Raw genomic sequence first — 19,316 nt, forward strand, 5'->3', positions numbered from 1 at the left:
GTTAGGATTTTAGTAACTTGTAGGTTATGGGTAGACAAGGATAAGGTGATTTAAATGGTATTTCTAGTGACTCTTTATTGTGGTAATATGTGCCTGTAATATTTCATTGTCTGTATATACCACTTTTTTTTTTTTTTTAAAGCTATCCATCCACCTATGGACATTAGATTTGCTTCCACCTTTTTTATTATTGTGAATAATATTGCTATGAACATGGGTGTTCATATATCTGTTCAAGTCCCTGCTTTCAATTCTTTTGGATGTATATCCAGTAGTAGACTTGCTGTATCATATAGTAATTTTATTTCTAATGTTTTGAAAAAAATTCCATGCTGATTTCCCAGTGGCTGTACTGTTTTACATTCCCACCAGCATTGAACAGGTGTTGTTACCACAAGGGGATGGGGGTGGGTGAGATGCAAGAAAAAAATTATATGAACTGTAAAAAAGTTAATTTCTTTTTGTTTTTAAAAACTGATTATTTTTAGAAAGTTCTTATTAAAAAATTGAAATATGGGACTTAGGTGTTGAGGGTTTGGAAGGAAAAATCCATTAATTGGAGTGCATTTAGAAGGAAGTAAAGAGAAAACTAAAAAAAAAAAAAAAAGTGTAGAAGCAGAATGATCATCATAAAAGGGTGGTTTTAAAGGTTATTGTGAAGCTGATATCCATAGGTGGTAGTTTTTGATGAAATAGAGTCTTAAGGAAAAGGAAGTTAAGTAACCTTTTTGCTCAAGAAAAGAATTACTTTTGTTCCTTAGACTTTTTACTGATTTTGAGGTTTTTTTTTTTTTTTTTACCTCATGCTATCTTGGTATCCTACATCATCATATTAAAACTCTTAGTGTGTGCAAGTGGCTCTTAAGGGATTAAAATCCTAATTGATCTTTACTGTTTTTTGGTCTGAAAGGGAGCTTGATCAGGGCTCTTTACTAAAGTACTGAGTTTGCGAAAATTTTTTTGAATACAATAGGATTTTCACTTTCTGCTCTGTTATATATTAACTGGGTCATGTTTAAGAGATCATTTTTAGAATGATTTTGAAGATTTAACAGCCATTGATAATGAAGAACCCTAGTACCTCTTAAATAATTGTAATTTGTGTTTAGGTGAGAAAAACAAGCACTGTAATTCTCCATAAATGTGGTGTTTATAAGTAAAGCACAAAAGAAATGTGAGTTTATTTAAATTATTTAAACGTGGGACATTATGTAAGATACATTAATCAGAATATCAAATGTGCATATCACTTTTAATTTGAGGTAGAGTTAAGAAGACAGTTGTCTAATAAGAAGCATTTAAATCAAGTACTTAAAATCCAAATGGGGGAGTTTGAAGGGTCAATATGGCACTAGAAGATGCTCCAGGCTCATCTTGTATATTTCTTTCCCCAGTACTAGAATCAGCCATTTTACCAAAGAGCCTTGGTTCCTTTATTTGGAGAATGGTATTAGAAACCAAGTCTGGGTGCTATGTGTGCTTGTTGCCTCTAGGCTGTCATTTTTACAGACAGCAAGGAACAGTGTGTACTAAGAAGTAGATGGATGTTGCCGGAAAGAGGACCTAGCCCTTGGTGGGTCTGCCTAGGGCCGGCTGGTAGTGTGTGGGTTCTTGACTTCGTGCAGGAAAAATTTCACAACATGAGTCCAGGTGACTATGAGGGAATGTTTATTAAAGCTGGTGACAGTAAAACAAGAAGGGGCTTAGCCTAGAAGAAGCAACAGGAGAGCCGAGGCTGGGCTGCCTTAGCTCTCTGGGAAGTCAGAGAAAAGGGGGCCTTGGGAACAGCTTCAGGGGTGGGCCGGCTGCTGCCCATTGCTCTCCTGGTTGTAAGTCTCTTGGGGTCCCTTAGCGTCTAGAAGATGCCTGTGGGGGAAGAGGGGAAAGGAAATGGTATGGGCTGCTTCCCCAAGAGAGTGAGTACTGAGTCCTTTGTCTTGAGGCTTTCATCTCTTTCTTGCAGGTGGGAATCTTAGGGGTGCTCTCAAGGGAGGGTTTCAGCAGAATATTCATCAGTTTTCTAAGTGTGATTCTCACTTAGAAAATTGATGAGGGCCCTGATCTCCACCGATTGGTTAGTGTTAGGGCAAGGGGTCCTTAGTCATTGCAGCTGGTCCTGGTGTCGCTCATCTAGTTTTGCTGTTTTTCTGGGTTTGTAGCTGAAATACAATTGAGGCCTAGATGTTATTTCTAGGGAGATGACCTTCTCTATATGCTGTAAATTGCTCTGCCAGTTAGTTCAGCTATCTGTCTCAGTTTCCCTATTCCACATGTCCTGGCTTATTGAACTATCTCATAGACAAGTTTCTGTAATTTTTATAAGGTAATCACCTATATCTGTGGTAAACTAAAAATGGGTTCATTGATTTCATACTGATGTCTCCAAGTCTAATCCATTAACACATGGATTACTCTAGCCTTCTCTCCTTGCTTGTCTATAAATTTTCACTCCAACATTGAGAAATCTGGTTCCTGCTACACACATTCCATTTACTTAATTATTCAGCTCCAGTATATATGTATAGCAGTATCATAATTTTTAATTCACACTCGTTTGGGACACATTTTTATTTACTACAACACAGTACTTAAGTGCAGTCCCTTTGCCTATATTCTTATACACCCCACTTATTTCCAATATTTGTTAGGTCAGCATCTTTCCCTTCTTCCTCCCCTTCAGGGAGATCAATCTATATATTTGTAATACTGCTCGACTAGCATGTCTGCATTCCATCCTGGGATTCCCCTGACCTCGTAACAGTTTTTAAAAATTTTGTATACATTGAAGTTCAGACTTTGTTTTGTAATGATTAATTGGGTATGAAAGACTCCCTCTTCTCCTCCCACTTCCAATAATCACTGTCTCTATAGTTTTGACTTTTGCAGAATGCTATATACCGTATTTTCCAGCGTATAAGACGACTGGGCGTATAAGATTTTCCTGGGTTAAAAAGTAGTCTTATAAGCCGGAAAATACGGTAATTGTAACAGGAACGATGGAACAGAGGGTGGGGATTGTTTCAGAAAAGGTACAGTATTTTCTGGCATATAAGATGACTTTTTAACCCAGGAAAATCTTATACGCTCAGTCGTCTTATACTCCGGAAAAAACGGTAATTAAAATTCCGTATTTGGCTCTTTCAAACTGACTTCTTTCACTTTGCAAACTATATCTAAGCTTTATTTGTGTCTATTCTTGACTTGATAGCGCATTTCTTTTTATCACTGAATAATATTCCATTACAGTTTATCCTTTCTCCTATTGTAGGACATCTTGGTTGCTTTTAGTTTTTAGAAGTTATAAATAAAGCTGCTATAAACATTTGCTGTAGAACTTTTTGTGGAAATAAGTTTTCAATTCATTTGGTTAAATACCCAGGAGTGTGATGGTATGGTAAGACCATATTTAGCTTTGTAAGAAGCTGCTAAACTGTCTTCCACAGTGGCTGTACCATTTTGCATTTCTACCAGCAATGAATAAAAGTTCCTGTTGCTCTATATCCTCACCAGCATTTGGTGTTTTCAGTTTTTTTAAATTTTATTTTAGCCGTTCTAATGGGTATGTAATGGTATCTTGTTTTAATTTGCAAATTCTTAATGACATGATGTTGATATTTTTTCACGTGCTTACTTGCTATGTTTTCTTTCATGATGTGTTTTCTCAGATCCTTTTTTCCATGTAAAAATTTTGGTTCATTTTGTTGAGTTTTAAGAGTTCTTTGCATATTTGGTTACAAGTCCTTCATCAGAGGTCTTTTGCAAATATTTTCTCTTTCTGAGGTTGGTTTTCATTCTCTTAGTGTCTTTCACAGATCAGAAGTTTTAAATTTCAATAAATTTCTACGTAATATTTTCTTCATGGATCATGCATTTGGTGGGTATATTTAAAAATTCATTGCTGATTCTAAGGTCATATTTTTTCCTTTTTAAATTGGAATATTTTCTCCATTCTTGTATCCAAGAAAAAGTCATGCTCACTCATTTCTGACTAAGAAAGACTTCATGGCACAAATATTCCTAAAATACCTCATGCACATGTCATTTTTATTAAAATATGCTTGCTTCCCCAAACACTTTTTTGGTTGTTTTCTCTTTTTTTGTTTCAGATTTAAATCTTGGTTTTGAGTTTCCTTTACTGGTTTACACTTGACTGTGTTCTCTGCTGCTTTCCAGTTACCCGATCATGTCCTGTATCCTTTCTGCTATTCCATTTTTGCTATTTCTTTATGGCCAGAATAGTTTCTAATATTAATTATTTTATTTTCCTTTATTTCTTTAGGCCTAAAGAAATGCCTTATGTATCTTTTTATTCTTAGAAAACAGGGATCATGCATTAAGAAAAAGACTCTTAAGGGCCCTAGAATGGCTGGCCTATGATGTCTTGTTAACTGTACAATTTACAGAATTATTTGGTGGAGTAATTTCTTTCACTGGAATTGTTGTTAACATTTTTGTTTTGCTCATTAAGCTTAATTGATTTCTTTAGCAGAGGCCTGTTCAGGGATTTTTAATTTTAAACAAGTACTTCTAAAACTAATTGGAGGACTTAGTATCAAGAATCAGTGTTTAAATTGTGGTATTTTTAAGTTGGTTAACGTTTACATGTGAGGCTGTGTTAACATTTTATTGTTCATAGTATTAGAATTGCTAAATAGGCTATACCTATATATGGGACTTAAATTGTAAACTTATTAATTATGGGTACATTTACTATATTTTTCTTAAGATGTTGTTTACTTTTTTGATATAATTAGTAAGGACACCATACTGAGAGATATAGTTGACTAAGTGGATGTCCTGGAGGAGGAAGATAACCTTTGCTGAGCTGTGTAATTTGTGGAGGAAAATGAGAAAAATTGGCAGACAGAAAGGAGGAGACTATTAGATTTTAAAATATCACAATAGAAAGTTCTGAATCTGACTTGGAGGAAGAGAAGTAAAAGATATAAGCAGTTGTATGTTTGTATGTTTGTTCTTGTTGAAAAACGAGGAAGAGAGGTGTGCAAAGCCTACATATGTATTTTTGAAACGGCAAAGAAAAACGGTTGGTACTGGGCAGTAGCTATGCAAAAACGTTACTTGTACTGGCTAGGTACTTAGTTGTAAGTGTGTCTCTGTGTGTGTGTGTGTGAGATGAATATGAATGCAGGAGTGTGATGATGAGTACAGAATATATTTTAATTAGAGGAGTGTTTTGCTCAGTGGGTGCTGTAGTTGAATAAGATTCTAACCAAAATACTTGAGGATAACAGGATAAACAGTTCTCAACCTAATTTAAAGAGAAGAATCCACAAGTTTGGGGCATGGATGAAGAAACAAACCAAAACTAAATCCTACCTAATAATAGAGTAATATGCAAATTGACCGCACCTTCGCTATGCCTAAGCCACACCCACCAGCCAAGCCACGCCCACCAACCAATCAGGAGCAAATATGCAAATAAACCCAACCAAGATGGCTATAGCCACTGAGAGCAGGAGGGAGGCTTGGGTTTCCGCGGTAACAAAAGAAGCCATCCTGTTGCAGGCCTAAGCCTCCACTCAAGGCTACAAAGTTTCAATTATAGAAGGTGAATTAACTCCAACAGAAATCGCTGCTGGCCGAGGAGCGAGCAGCAGGCTTGGCTTTGCTCCAGGCTACAAAGTTTCAATTGTAGAAGGTAAATAAATTCCAGATACCAGGGCCTCCTCTTGGGTCGCCAGGGGGCGTGGCCGGCCTGCAAACCACCACAGGACCCTTGCTCAGGCCACCCCACGCCCCAAGGGAACCCTCACCCTTTAGGGCAAACCAGCTGGCCCCCACCCATGCACCAGGCCTCTATCCTATCTAATAAAAGAGTAATATGCAGATTGACCATCACTACAACACACAATATAGCTGTCCCCATGTGGTCAAAGATCCTGCCCCCATGTGGACACAAGATGGCCACCACAAGATGGCCAGCAGGGGAGGGCAGTTGGGAGGCACCAGGCCTGCAAGGGAGGGCAGTTGGAGGCCATCAACCCTGCAGGGGAGGGCAGTTAGTGGTGACCAGGCCGGCAGAGGAGGGAAGTTGGGGGCAAACAGGCTGGCAGGGGAGCAGTTAGGCATCAATCAGGCTGGCAGCGGAGTGGTTAGGGGGTGATCAGGCTGGCAGGCAGAAGCAGTTAGGGACAATCAGGAAGGCAGGCAGGTGAGAAGTTGGGAGCCAGCAGTCCTGGATTGTGAGAGGGATGTCCAACTGCCCGTTTAGGCCCGATCCTACATCGGGCCTAAACGGGCAGTCAGACATCCCTCGAGGGGTCCCAGATTGGAGAGGGTGCAGGCTGGGCTGAGGGACAACCCCCCCCCTCCGTGCACGAATTTCGTGCACCGGGCCTCTAGCGTTTTAATAATACAGCTTATGTTTTTAAAAGTATATAAGTTATTCACACATTTGCAGGTAATTTTCACTGAGACCTAAGTTTTTAGAGCTACCCCATAATTATTTTAATTTTCTTTGACTCCATAGTATATAATAAGGCTTTTATTTTTATTTTATATAACTTTTCCTAGACCTTGGATTGTAATACATAATTTCTGCTATGTGATTTTCTAGAAGTTTATAATTTTACTAGAGGCCCAATGCACGAAATTTGTGTAAGAGTAGGCCTTCCTTCCCCCGGCTGCTGGCACAGGCTTCCCTCTGGTACCTGAAACCCAGGCTTCTCTCTGGCTGCCGGCAGGCACCTGGGACTTGGGCTTCTCTTGCAGCCCTGGCTTCGTCCGGAAGGTCGTCTGGAATGACGTCTGGTCTAATTACGCTTTTATAGATTAGTCTCTCTTAGGGGCTTCCCAGTTTCATTCCCCATCTTCCATCCCAGTATTACCTAGAAATCTATCTCAGCTCCTGTTCTCTTATTACATTGTGCCCACTTTTGCTCATGCCATCTGCCTTGATATCTAACTATCTTTTTTGCATAGTCTTTTGACTACTTCTTTGTCTTCCTTGTCCTCATAATTCTCATTGCCTTTAACTAAAACTGTAGATTGGATGTCTCACGTTGAATGTGGTTAAATTGACTTCTTTATCTTTCTTCCTAACACCTCCTTCATACTTACCTTCTAGTTACTGGGAAGGTGTAGTTGTAAAACCTGGCAGTAAAAGAGGTGGAACATAGGCTGGCCTTTAACCCAGTATTGCTTCCCATCCCACAGCCCCTCTCTGACTAGCATGAAATCATACAGTTTACTTCTTATTCTTCATACTTTTTTCTCCATTCCTACGAATAAATGTTTGACCAATTATAGTATGCCTGAGCTACAATAATTTTCTGCATATACCCTTACTTGTTTCACTATCTTCAAAGGTATAAACTTAAGTTATTTTATTACTTCCTGGAAAGAAAAAGAAAAAACAAACAAACACCTGAGGATAAATATCTCAGTGTGGAATTTTGAAAAGTTGTAGCGAAAAAGTTATGTAGGTAAAAAGATTAAAGCACATAGTGACTAATGTCCCGGTAATGAATGAAAATAAAGGTTGGGACTTTTGGAAGGTTAGAATTCCTATTTACTGTGAGGGCTTATACCATGTGGATTTGCTAGGCCTGGGGTGGGGTAGAGATAGGAAGCGGATTTTGGGTATGGTAAGTTTTAGGTATTAAAACATCAAGTGGATTTGGCTATTGTGTGTCTGTAGTCACTTTTAATCTTGAAGAATCTCCCTCCCTTTTTCATTTTAAAAAAAATATATATATTTTACTGATTTTTTACAGAGGAAGGCAGAGGGATAGAGAGTTAGAAACATCGATGAGAGAGAAACATCGATCAGCTGCCTCCTGCACACTCCCTACTGGGGATGTGCCCACAACTGAGGTACATGCCCTTGACCGGATTCGAACCTGGGACCCCTGAGTCCACAGGCCAATGCTTTATCCACTGAGCCAAACCAGTCAGGGCTCTTTTTCATTTTTTTATGAGGTTGAATTTTTAAAAAGAATTCAGGTCTGTTGTCTAATAGAACGTCTCACTTTCTGGATTTGTTTGTATCCTAATGATTAGCTTAAGGTTAAACCTTTTTTTGGCAAGAGTGCAATTTAGGTGACATTGTAATATCTCATTGCATCACATTAGGGGGCATATATATTATCGGGTTGTCTGTCCCACTGTTGGTGTTGCTAAGTTTGACCACTTGGTGTATTTCCCCATTTATAATTAGTAAGTAATCTGTGGGGAAATGTTAGGGCTCCCAACAACTTTCATTATTTGTTTTCATTCTCTTTACCCATTCAATACATAAACTTGAAAAATAGTTGTCATTTTAAACAATTTTACAAAAGTTGTTTCTCATGTTATTAGAAGTTTAAAAAGGTATTCTGTCAGAATAAAAATAGGGGCAGAAATGAAGTTGAGACAATGTGGAAATGAAGTAGGAGAGGCAGTGGTAAAGTGTACCTGTGTTTGGAGGATGTTGCTGACACAGTGGTGGCATATAAAATTGTACTGTGTTCCTTGTAGCCAGAATGTTATACTTCTAAAATGTGAGCAACATTGTACTTATAGCTTTCTTTAAGCAATTTTGGCCAAAGTTAATGAACTTTATTTTTTTTATAGGTTTAAATTAATACTGGATATTTCTGTCTCCTTCTAAGGTAAGTTTTATTTTTATTTTTTTGAAACAACATTACTGTATTAAATTTGTTATTCAAGTAGTTTGTCTAGAAAGTACATTTTAGTTACTGCATCACTAACTTATTTATCAACTGGGCTAATGGGGTTATCTGTTACAGAGAATAATGGTCCTCAGGGGAATGCTTGTTAGTTACTGCACATATAGCATACAGTAATATCATGCCCAGTACTTGGGTGCTGAGGAAAATTAGCAGGTTGTCATGGGACCTTGGGTAAATATTTTTGGTACACTTAATATTCAGAATTGCTAAGGTTTGATGTGTGAGCTTTGGGTTGAATATATTAGTTTCCCAGGGCTGCTGTAATAGAGTGCACAAAGTGATTGGCTTAAAACAACAAAAATTTATTCTCTCACAGTTCTGGAAGCTAGCTGTCCAAAATAAAGGCATCAATAAGTCTGCTCTCCCTCTGAAGGCTCTAGGGGAGGGTCCTTTCTTGCCTCTTCCCAGCATCCTTGGCGTTTTGGCTTATACCTAAATCACTACAGTTTCTGTCTTTGTGTTCATATGGGCTTTTTTCCTCTGTGTCTCCTCTCCTGGTTTTCAAATCTCCCTCTCCTTATGAAGACACCAGTCATTGGATTTTGGGGCTCGCCCTAATCATGTATAACTTTATCCTAAGTGGATTATATATGGGTAGACCCTATTTCCAAATAAGGTTTTTGCAGGTCCTGGCTTTAGGACTTCAACATACCTTTTATTTGGGGGAAGATACTTTATCCCACTGTGGTTGTGGCTTGACTTGAGTTGCAGCAATATTGAAATGCTATGATCATTTTGAAGTTTGAAAGCTGTGTTCTATGAGGTACAAAATATTTTGGAATTCATGTAGAAATTAAAGTGAAAACTAGAGAACTGGCTGGTTGGAGCATCATCCCATACACCAAAAGGTTGCAGGTTCCATTCCTGATCAGGGCACATACTTAGGTTGCAGGTTCAATCCCCTGTTGGCTTGCGTAAGGGAGGCAACTGATCAATGTTTCTCTCTCACACTGATGTTTCTCTCTCTCTCTCTCTCAAACCAATAAACATATCTTCAGGTGAGGATTGAAAAAACAAAGTAAAAACTAGATTTCTTAAGCCAATTTAGTGCTATTTTTAATAGACTTTGAATGGGTTTAGGGTGGTGGTGGTAGATTTTTAACATTTACTAATACAAAGACTGATTATTTGTTGGCATTTGTGGGATTCAACCTAACAAGAATCATGGCCCTCCTGAGGTAGACATAAAAGGAAAACAAAGTAAATTAGCAGTTTCTTTTTCAGTGTATTTTGTCTAACAATAACAATGTTGTATTTTTTATATTAGGAAATGAAAAGTATAATTGGATAACTTTAAAAAAATATATATTTTCATTGATTTCAGAGAGGAATGGAGAGGGAGAGAGAGAAACATAAATCATGAGAACCATTGATTGGCTGCCTCCTGTATGCCCTCCACTGGGGATTGAACCCGCAATCTGGGCATGTGCCCTGATGGGGAATTGAATTGTGACTTCCTGGATCATAGGTTGATGCTCAATCACTGGGCAACACTGTCTGGGCTGGATAGTGTTTTTTAAAGCTCATTAATGCTCTTGATCATTTTAAAAATGAAGAGTACAATTTCATTGAAATTCAACTCCAACTTCAAAGATGATCTTAGCTAAGGCATACAGTGAACCTAGATCAGTGCCTGGCCTATGGGAAGTGCCTATTATTACTGAGCCTTTCTAAGAAAGTGAAGGAGGTTTGAGGTAGTCATGAAAAGAAGGAAAGTTTTTCTTACCTCTTAGTTTTGATAGTCTTGTGTCTGACTGGTTAGTAGTGTATTTACTATTCCAATCATTGGTTTGGTATTGGTCATAAATGACTGAAAAATGTACATTACAGTATTATGAGAGTTTTCTAATGTAGGACAATAGAAAACATTAGATTCATATTTACTTTCTGAGTTTGAGATTTGAAGGTAATAAATGGCTTGTATTATGTGATGCTTGTGAGTAAATATAAAAAATCCAAACTCTATTAACTTGTTTCTTCATTCTGTTCTTCTGTTTAAATAACAATAGCTATATTAATCCAACAAGACATAAGGCTATAATGTGGCATACCATGCTTTTTGAGAGGTGAATATTATTGAATAAAAATGGCTGACAGAAGTGGCAAGATTGTTTCAGGACAAGTGTATATCGAAGTGGAATATGATTATGAATATGAAGCAAAGGACAGAAAGATTGTGATAAGACAAGGGGAGCGATACATATTGGTGAAAAAGACCAATGATGACTGGTGGCAAGTCAAACCAGATGAGAATTCTAAAGCATTTTATGTGCCAGCCCAATATGTTAAGGAAGTCACCCGCAAAGCTCTGATGCCGCCGCCTGTTAAACAGGCAGTTGGACTGCCAAATAATTCTATGAAAGTGATCCAGAGTCTCCATCTTCAGAGATCAACAGAAAATGTGAACAAATTGCCTGAGCTTTCAAGTTTTGGAAAGCCATCATTGTCTATTCAAGGAACAGGTCTTATTCGTGATGCCAATCAGAATTTTGGACCCAGTTATGATCCAAGTCAAACTGTCAACCTAAGCCTGGACCTCACCCACAATAATGGAAAGTTTAGCAGTGATTCACATTCACCTAAAGTTTCCAGCCAGAATAGGACGCGCTTATTTGGTCACTTTCCCGGTCCAGAGTTCTTGGACGTAGAGAAAACTAGCTTCTCCCAGGAACAGTCTTGCGATTCAGCAGAAGTCTCAGAAAGGGCCCATCAGGATTCTGAGTCTGGTGATGAACTTAGCAGCAGCTCCACGGAACAGATAAGGGTAAGATTAAAAGAATGATGAAACACGTGTACCTTAATAAAAATATAAATTACAGATTTTAATTTAATTAAAAAATCTTTGTAAGAATTAAGAATCATTTGTTTTACTTTATGTTTATAAAATACATGGGTTCCATCCTGAATTAAAGAGATAGAGAATATGGTAAATAATTTGTAGAGTTCACTTTATGGTTTCCATAATTCTTGGATGTTTTTAGGACTAGAAGTACTTTATGTGTGGAAAAAATTTTCTCTCTATTGATTATGCATGAGATAGATCTTAATTTACCCAGTGATGATATTTCTTTTATTAGAAAAAGTTTGTTTTCTAGCAGTACTCATTTTGACTAGTTTCTGATAAGTCTCCAGGTAATAATGGATATATGGGGAAAGAAGTCACTGGAATATTAACCACTAACTCTTGGTCTTCAAAACTTATTTATTAACCTGGAGTATTAAGAAAAACATAAAGTTCACAAACCTTTACCTCCATTCATGCACTTTTGTGTCTTAAGTGTCTATGTATCCATGCTTATTTGCATTGCCTGGAAAAAATTTTATGTGTCTGTTGTTTGGTTTCTAAAATTTTTCCTTACCTAACTTTATTTTGAGATTAGTTTATGCCAGTTTATTAGTCAGGTATAGTGAAGTAATTTTAAAAGCACATGCCTAAAATTGAAACTTAAATGTATAGGGTGTCCCCCCAAAATGTATACATACTTTGAATGATTGTAAAGTCAGTGCTTATTAACATACAACTCATTTTCAAAATTAAGTTAGTTAGCAGCTGTTAAAAAGTGTATACATTTTTTGGGGGACACCCTATATTTGGAAAAGTCTATTGTTAAGTGCACTTGAAAATGCCAAGGTTGCGGGTTTGATCCCTGGTCAGGGCACATACAAGAATCAACCAATGAGTGCATAAATAAGTGGAATAACAAATAGATGTTTCTCTCTCCCTCTCTCCCTTCATCTCTCTCCCTTCCCCCCTCTCTGCCTCTCTCCCCCTCTGCCTTCCTCTCTCTCTTAAATAAATAAATAAAAAAGAAAAATGTGATACATTTTTTGTCTAAAGCTCTGTTGTAAGATTTATTCATCAGGTTTAGTTAGTAAATAATTGTATGGCTGCATTTAGGTGTGATCTGATTATAATGGAACTAGTATGTTCTTTTTCTAAGTTTTAATTTTTGTGTGTGATATTTTAAATAGAATTAGGGAAAAGGTAACATTTTCTAAAAAAACTTTAGATGTTTGAGATCAAGACATTTACATAAGCTCGGCTGGTGTGTTCTCAGTGGTTGAGTGTCAGCCTATGAACCAAGGAGTCATGGTTCGATTTCTGGTCAGGGCACGTGCCTGGGTGGTGGGCTCAAACCCCAGTAGCGGGTGTGCAGGAGGCAGCCGATCAATGATTTTCTCTCATCATTGATGTTTCTATTTCCTTCTCCCTCTCCCTTCCTCTCTGAAATCAATAAAAATATATTTTAAAAAAGACACGGAAAGTAGTACTGTCAGTTTATCATCATTCATCTCAGTAAGCTTTCTTTTCTTTAGTCTTTATGTGATACTGGAGGCCCAGTGCATGAAATTCGTGCATTGGTAGGGTCCCTAGCAGCTGCCAGCTGCTGGCCGGGGCCTTCCTTTCTTCCTTCTGCGCTGCCCCCTGGTGGTCAGCACACATCATAGCGAGCGATTGAACTTCCGGTCAGTCAAACTCCCAAGGGGACACTTTGCATATTAGGCTGTTACATATATAGATTTTCACATAGAATATGTAGTGTTTCTAGGAATTGTTTTTATAAATGGCTCATTTTTGAGCTAGTTGGATTTGAGAAAGATGTCCTTTTTCTCTTCTATCTCATCATCACCACTGTTTCACACTTCAAATTTCGTTTTTTATTTAGGTACACGGCCAGCCTGTATTCTCCTCATTATGGTCATTTTAAAATCATGGCATACAATTTCATGGCTCTTTACCTCTCCTGTTTGGAAATTCTATTAGATTTCTCTAGCCAGTCCCTTTCTCTTCATGGCAACTGTTCAAACCTTTTATATTATCTTTAGTTCTTTGATTCACCTGCTTTTCCCTGCTGTCTTATCAGGTAACCTTTCCTTCTATTTCACAGCAAAAATAAAAGCCATGGGATAGAAACTGCTTCAACTTCGGGGAGGATGTTAATAGCCCTTAATAGCACTTTTAACAGCTGTTAATCGCACTGGCTTTTGATTTGAATCAGACTCTATAAAGGTTCCCTTTACGGTTTCCATAATTCCATTCTATCACGCGCTGTGTGATGATTGGGGCAAATTAGTTAACTTATCCATGTTTCAGTTTTCTCATCTTAAATTGCAGATCATGGGCTTGTTGAGGATTAAGTGGGTTACTGTATCTAATATGCTTAAAACTATGCCTGGGTGGTGGCACATATGTACGTTAGGTACCTATTGCTGGAATCTCAGTTGTTGAATTTAATTAGTTCCAAAAGGCTGTTTGAAAACCAAAGCATTTTTCCCATTAGAAATAATGTAAATTGAATTAATCCATTCCAGACCCCCAAATGATTTCCTGTTTTAACCTTTTTTATAAACAGTATATATGTTTAATGTACTGTTTAATCTATAAATAAACACTTTAAAAACAAAAAGGACATGAATTGTAAATGAAAATTTAACAAAAAGGAAATTAAATGTACAGTAAAACATGAAAATTTTAAAATAATAAATAGCAACAAAAGCAACAAAAACCCATGAAAATATTCACAGCACAATATCTGGAGTGAACAGTGGTAGACTGACTCATACTCGAGCAATCTCTCTGAATTCTCTCCTTTGTTGCCTGAGAGATGGTATCAGCATGAAAGGGTTGTTGAGTCCAGAAGCGAATTATATTCGAGAAATGAGGTTTGATTGTACTTCCAAATTTAGTGGCTTAGCACAATAAGCATTGGGGGAGGGGGGGTGGTACTTTATTTATTTTTTAAAAATATATTTTATTGATTTTTTTACAGAGAGGAAGAGAGAGGGATAGAGAATTAGAAACATTGATGAGAGAGAAACATCGATCAGCTGCCTCCTGCACATCCCCTACTGGGGATGTGCCCCCAACCAAGGTACATGCCCTTGACCGGAATCAAACCTGGAACCCTAAGTCTGCAGGCGGACACTCTATCCACTGAGCCAAACCGGTCAGGACAATGTGGGGGGTACTTTTAAAGATGGCTCACTCACATGGTGCTAGTTCAGCCTCTTCACATATGTTTGAATGTTGTGACTAGCTTTCCCCCAGAAGGAGCAATGCAAGGTAGAACAAGATAAAAGTTGCATTATCTTTTTTGCCTGAATCTTGGAAGTTACACACTGTCATATCTTACTAGTATGCAATTCAGCCCTATTCTCTGTGGGAAGGGACTACACTGGGTGTACACATTAGGATCTGAGATCATTGGGACCACCTTGGGGGCTGGCTATCACAGTAAGTATTCAGTAAATTATAGCCGTCATTATTATTGTTCCTTATTTATCCTCACCCGAGGATTTAAAAAAATTGTTATTTTATTTATTTTCCCCCACATTTTTAAATTCTTTATTGATTAAGGTATTACATATGTGTCCTTATCCCCCCCCCCATTGTCCCTCTAACTCTTCCCCCCGCCACCCCCCCCCCCCCCGCTTGTGCCCTCACCCCCCTGGTGTCTGTGTCCATTGGTTAGGTTTATATGCATACATACAAGTCCTTTGGTTGATCTCTCCCCCTTACCCCCACTCTCCCCTGCCTTCCGTCTGAGGTTTGACGGTCTGATTGATGCTTCACTGTCTCTGGATCTGTTTTTGTTCATCAGTTTATGTTTTTCATCATATTCCACAAATGGGTGAGATCATGTGATATTTATCTTTCTCTGACTGACTTATTTCACTTAGCATAATGCTCTCCAGTTCCATCCATGCTCTTGCAAATAGTAGGAGTTCCTTCCTTTTTACAGCAGCTTAGTATTCCATTGTGTAGATGTACCACAGTTTTTTAATCCACTCATCTGCTGATGGGCACTTAGGCTGTTTCCAAATCTTAGCTATGGTAAATTGTGCCGCTATGAACATAGGGGTGCCTATATTCTTTCTGATTGGTGTTTCTAGTTTCTTGGTATATATTCCTAGAAGTGGGATCACTGGGTCAAATGGGAGTTCCATTTTTAGTTTTTTGAGGAAATTCCATACTGTTCTCCACAGTGGCTGCACCAGTCTGCATTCTCATCAGCAGTGCATGAGAGTTCCTTTTTCTCCGCTTCCTCGCCAGCATTTGCCATTTGTTGATTTGTTGATGATAGCTATTCTGACAGGTGTGAGATGGTACCGCATTGTCATTGTGATTTGCATCTCTTGGATGATTAGTGACTTTGAGCATGTTTTCATATGTCTCTTGGCCTTCCTTATGTCTTCTTTTGAACAGTATCTATGTAGGTCCGTTGCCCATTTTTTGATTGGGTTGTTTACCTTTTTTTTGTTAAGTTGTATGAGTTCCCTGTAAATGTTGGAGATTAAACCCTTATTGGTGATAACATTGGCAAATATGTTCTCCCATACAGTGGGCTTTCTTATTGTTTTGTTGATGGTTTCTTTTGCTGTGCAGAAGCTTTTTATTTTGATGTAGTCCCATTTGTTTATTTTTTTCTTAGTTTCCATTGCCCTACGAGCTGTATCAGTGAAGATATTGCTTTGGCATATGTCTGAGATTTTGCTGCCTGTGAATTCCTCTTAAGATTTTTATGGTTTCCCGTCTTACATTTAAGTCCTTTATCCATTTTGAGTTTATTTTTGTGTGTGGTGTAAGTTGGTGGTCTAGTTTCATTTTTTTTGCATGTATCTGTCCAATTTTCCAAACACAATTTATTGAATAGACTGTCTTGACTCGATTGTATGCTCTTGTCTCCTTTGTGAAATATTAATTGAGCATTGTGGTTTGGGTTGATTTCTGGGTTCTCTATCCTATCCCATTGGTCTACTAGTACTGTTCTTGTGCCAGTACCAGACAGTTTTGAGAACCGTGGCTTTGTAATATAGCTTGATACCTGGTATTGAGATCCCTCCTACTTTGTTCTTCTTTTGCAGGATTGCTGCTGCTATTCGGGGTCTTTTTTCCAGATGAATTTTTGGAGAGTTTGTTCTAGGTCTGTGAAATATGCTATTGGTATTTCAGTGGGGAGTGCATTGAATCTATAGATTGCTTTGGGTAATATGGACATTTCAATGATGTTGATGCTACTAATCCATGAACACAGTATGTTCTTCCATCTGTTTATGTCTTCCTCTACCTCTTTTTTTCAGTGTCCTGTAGTTTTCCGAGTACAGATCTTTTACCTCCTTAGTTAAGTTTTTTCCTAGGTATCTTAATTTTTTTTGTGCTATGGTAAATGGGATTGCTTTTTTAGACTCTCTTTGTGTAATTCACTGTCCTGTATAATAAAGAGCTAATATGCTAATTAGACCAGGTGGCAGAACAACTTTGTGGAACAACAAATGGGTGGGGGGCAGGGCCGTGGGGCTCCGAGACAGCTGAGGCCGTGAGGCAGCTGGAGCCTCGAGGGCCGAGCCCCTTGCACGAATTTTGTGCATCGGGCTTCTAGTTGGTGTATACTGGTAAAAAGGCCATAGATTTCTGGGTGTTAATTTTGTATCCTGCTACATTGCCGAATTCATTTATTAAGTCTAGTAGTTTTTTGATGGAGTCTTTAGGGTTTTCTATGTACAGTGTCATGCCATCTGTGAATAATGACAGTTTTACTTCTTCTTTTCCAATTTGGATACCTTTTATTTCTTCTTCTCTAATTACTGTGGCTAGCACTTCCAGGATTATGTCAAACAGGAGTGGTGAAAGTGGACATCCCTGTCTTGTTCCCGTTCTTAGGTGAAATGGTTTTAGTTTTTGCCATTGAATATGATGTTAGCTATGGTTTGTCATATAAGGCTTTTATTATGTTGAGGTATGATCCCTCTATTCCCACTTTGCTGAGGGTTTTTATCAAGAAAGGCTGTTGGGCCGAAACTGGTTTGGCTCAGTGGATAGAGCGTCGGCCTGCGGACTGAAGGGTTCCAGGTTCGATTCCGGTCAAGGGCATGTACCTTGGTTGCGGGCACATCCCCAGTAGGGGGTGTGCAGGAGGCAGCTGATCAATGTTTCTCTCTCATCGATGTTTCTAACTCTCTATCCCTCTCTCTTCCTCTCTGTAAAAAATCAATAAAATATATTAAAAGAAAAAAAGGAAGGGTGTTGGATTTTGTCAAATGCTTTTTCTGCATCAATTGATATGACTGTGATTATTTTTTAAAAAAAATATATTTTATTGATTTTTCACAGAGAGGAAGGGAGAGGGATAGAGAGCCAGAAACATCGATGAGAGAGAGACATCGACCAGCTGCCTCCTGCACACCCCCCACCGGGGGATGTCCCCGCAACCAATGTACATGCCCTTGACCGGAATTGAACCTGGGACCCTCCAGTCCGCAGACCGACGCTCTATCCACTGAGCCAAACCGGCCCCGGCATGACTGTGATTTTTATCTCTCATTTTGTTTATGTGATATATCATGTTTATTGATTTGCGGATATTGTACCATCCTTGCATCCCCGGGATAAATCTTATTTGGTCATGGTGTATCATCTTTCTGATGTAATGCTGGATCAGATTTGCTAGAATTTTGTTGAGGATTTTAGCATCTTTGTTCATGAGGGATATTGGCCTGTAATTCTCTTTCTTTGTATTGTCTTTGTCTGGTTTTGGTATTAGGGTAATGCTAGCTTCATAGAATGAGCTTGGAAGTGTTCCCTTCCTCTTTACTTTTTTGCAGTAGTCTGAGAAGGATAGGTTTTAGTTCTTTGAATGTTTGGTAAAATTCCCCTGTGAAGCTGTTTGGCTTCGGGCTCTGGTTTACTGGAAGCTTTTTGACGACTGCTTCAATTTCCAAGGATAATTTTTTTTTCTTTCCATTGATTTTTAGAGAGTGGAAAAATGAGGGAAAGACAGAGAGAAATATCAGTGTGAGAGAAACAAATGTCCTTGACCGGAATTGAACCTTGGACCTTTCAGTGCACAGGCCGATGCTCTATCCACTGAGCCAAACCTGCTAGGGCTATTATTTCTATTATTATTTTCACCATCAAATATTAAGTACACCTATATCAGCCATTCATTTTATCCCCAGTATAATGCAAGAGTTGTCTCTCCTATCAAAAGTGTATTTGCTTTTCCCTTTCTTCCACAAACCTTTTGTTAAAAGTTATATCGCATTGTGCTCATGTGGCTGTAGACTCATTATTTACCAAGTTTTTTCATCAGCATTTAAATTTGCTCTTGTGTTTCCCATCTTAGTAAAGCTCTTCAATGACACCTTTCCCTCTGAGTATCACTTACTACCCTTCCCCTTTACTGGCAATTTACGGAAAGAGTTAAATAGATTTACTTCTCTGCATTTGCTCACTTCCCACTCTTTGCTTAAGCTATTTTAATATGTATTCTGACTCCACCAAGCCACCTAAATGTCTTGCAAAACTATGATATCACAATCAGGATACTGACCTTGTACAGTAGAGATACTGAGCATTTCCATCACCACAAGGATCATTTATGGTTTCCTTTTATAGCCATACCCTCTTCCCTCCCACCCCCACCCTGGTCACCACTGATATACTCTCCATTTAAAATTTTTTGGTATTTGCCCTAACCAGTTTGGATAGAGCGTCGGCCTGCGGACTGAAGGGTCCCGGGTTCGATTCCGGTCAAGGGCATGTACCTTGGTTGCGGGCACATCCCCAGTGGGAGGTGTGTAGGAGGCAGCTGATCGATGTTTCTCTCCCATCTATGTTTCTGA

At 38.5% G+C, this 19,316-nt stretch overlaps 1 protein-coding gene across 4 annotated transcripts in view; it reads left to right on the top strand.

Moving 5' to 3' along the window:
• Positions 1-19,316, top strand: part of ARHGAP12 (Rho GTPase activating protein 12) — a 174,126-nt gene that overhangs the window by 10,851 nt on the left and 143,959 nt on the right. For all 4 annotated transcript variants that reach the window (XM_079768604.1, XM_079768605.1, XM_079768606.1 and 1 more), the window contains exons 2-3: positions 8,575-8,612; positions 10,703-11,457. In XM_079768604.1, coding sequence (XP_079624730.1) covers positions 10,780-11,457 — 678 coding nt within the window. In that variant the 5' untranslated portion in view covers positions 8,575-8,612; positions 10,703-10,779. The remainder of the gene's footprint in view (positions 1-8,574; positions 8,613-10,702; positions 11,458-19,316) is intronic.

This window comes from Cnephaeus nilssonii, assembly GCF_951640355.1.
Source record: "Cnephaeus nilssonii genome assembly, chromosome: 4".
In the NCBI taxonomy this organism is placed as follows: domain Eukaryota; kingdom Metazoa; phylum Chordata; class Mammalia; order Chiroptera; family Vespertilionidae; genus Cnephaeus; species Cnephaeus nilssonii.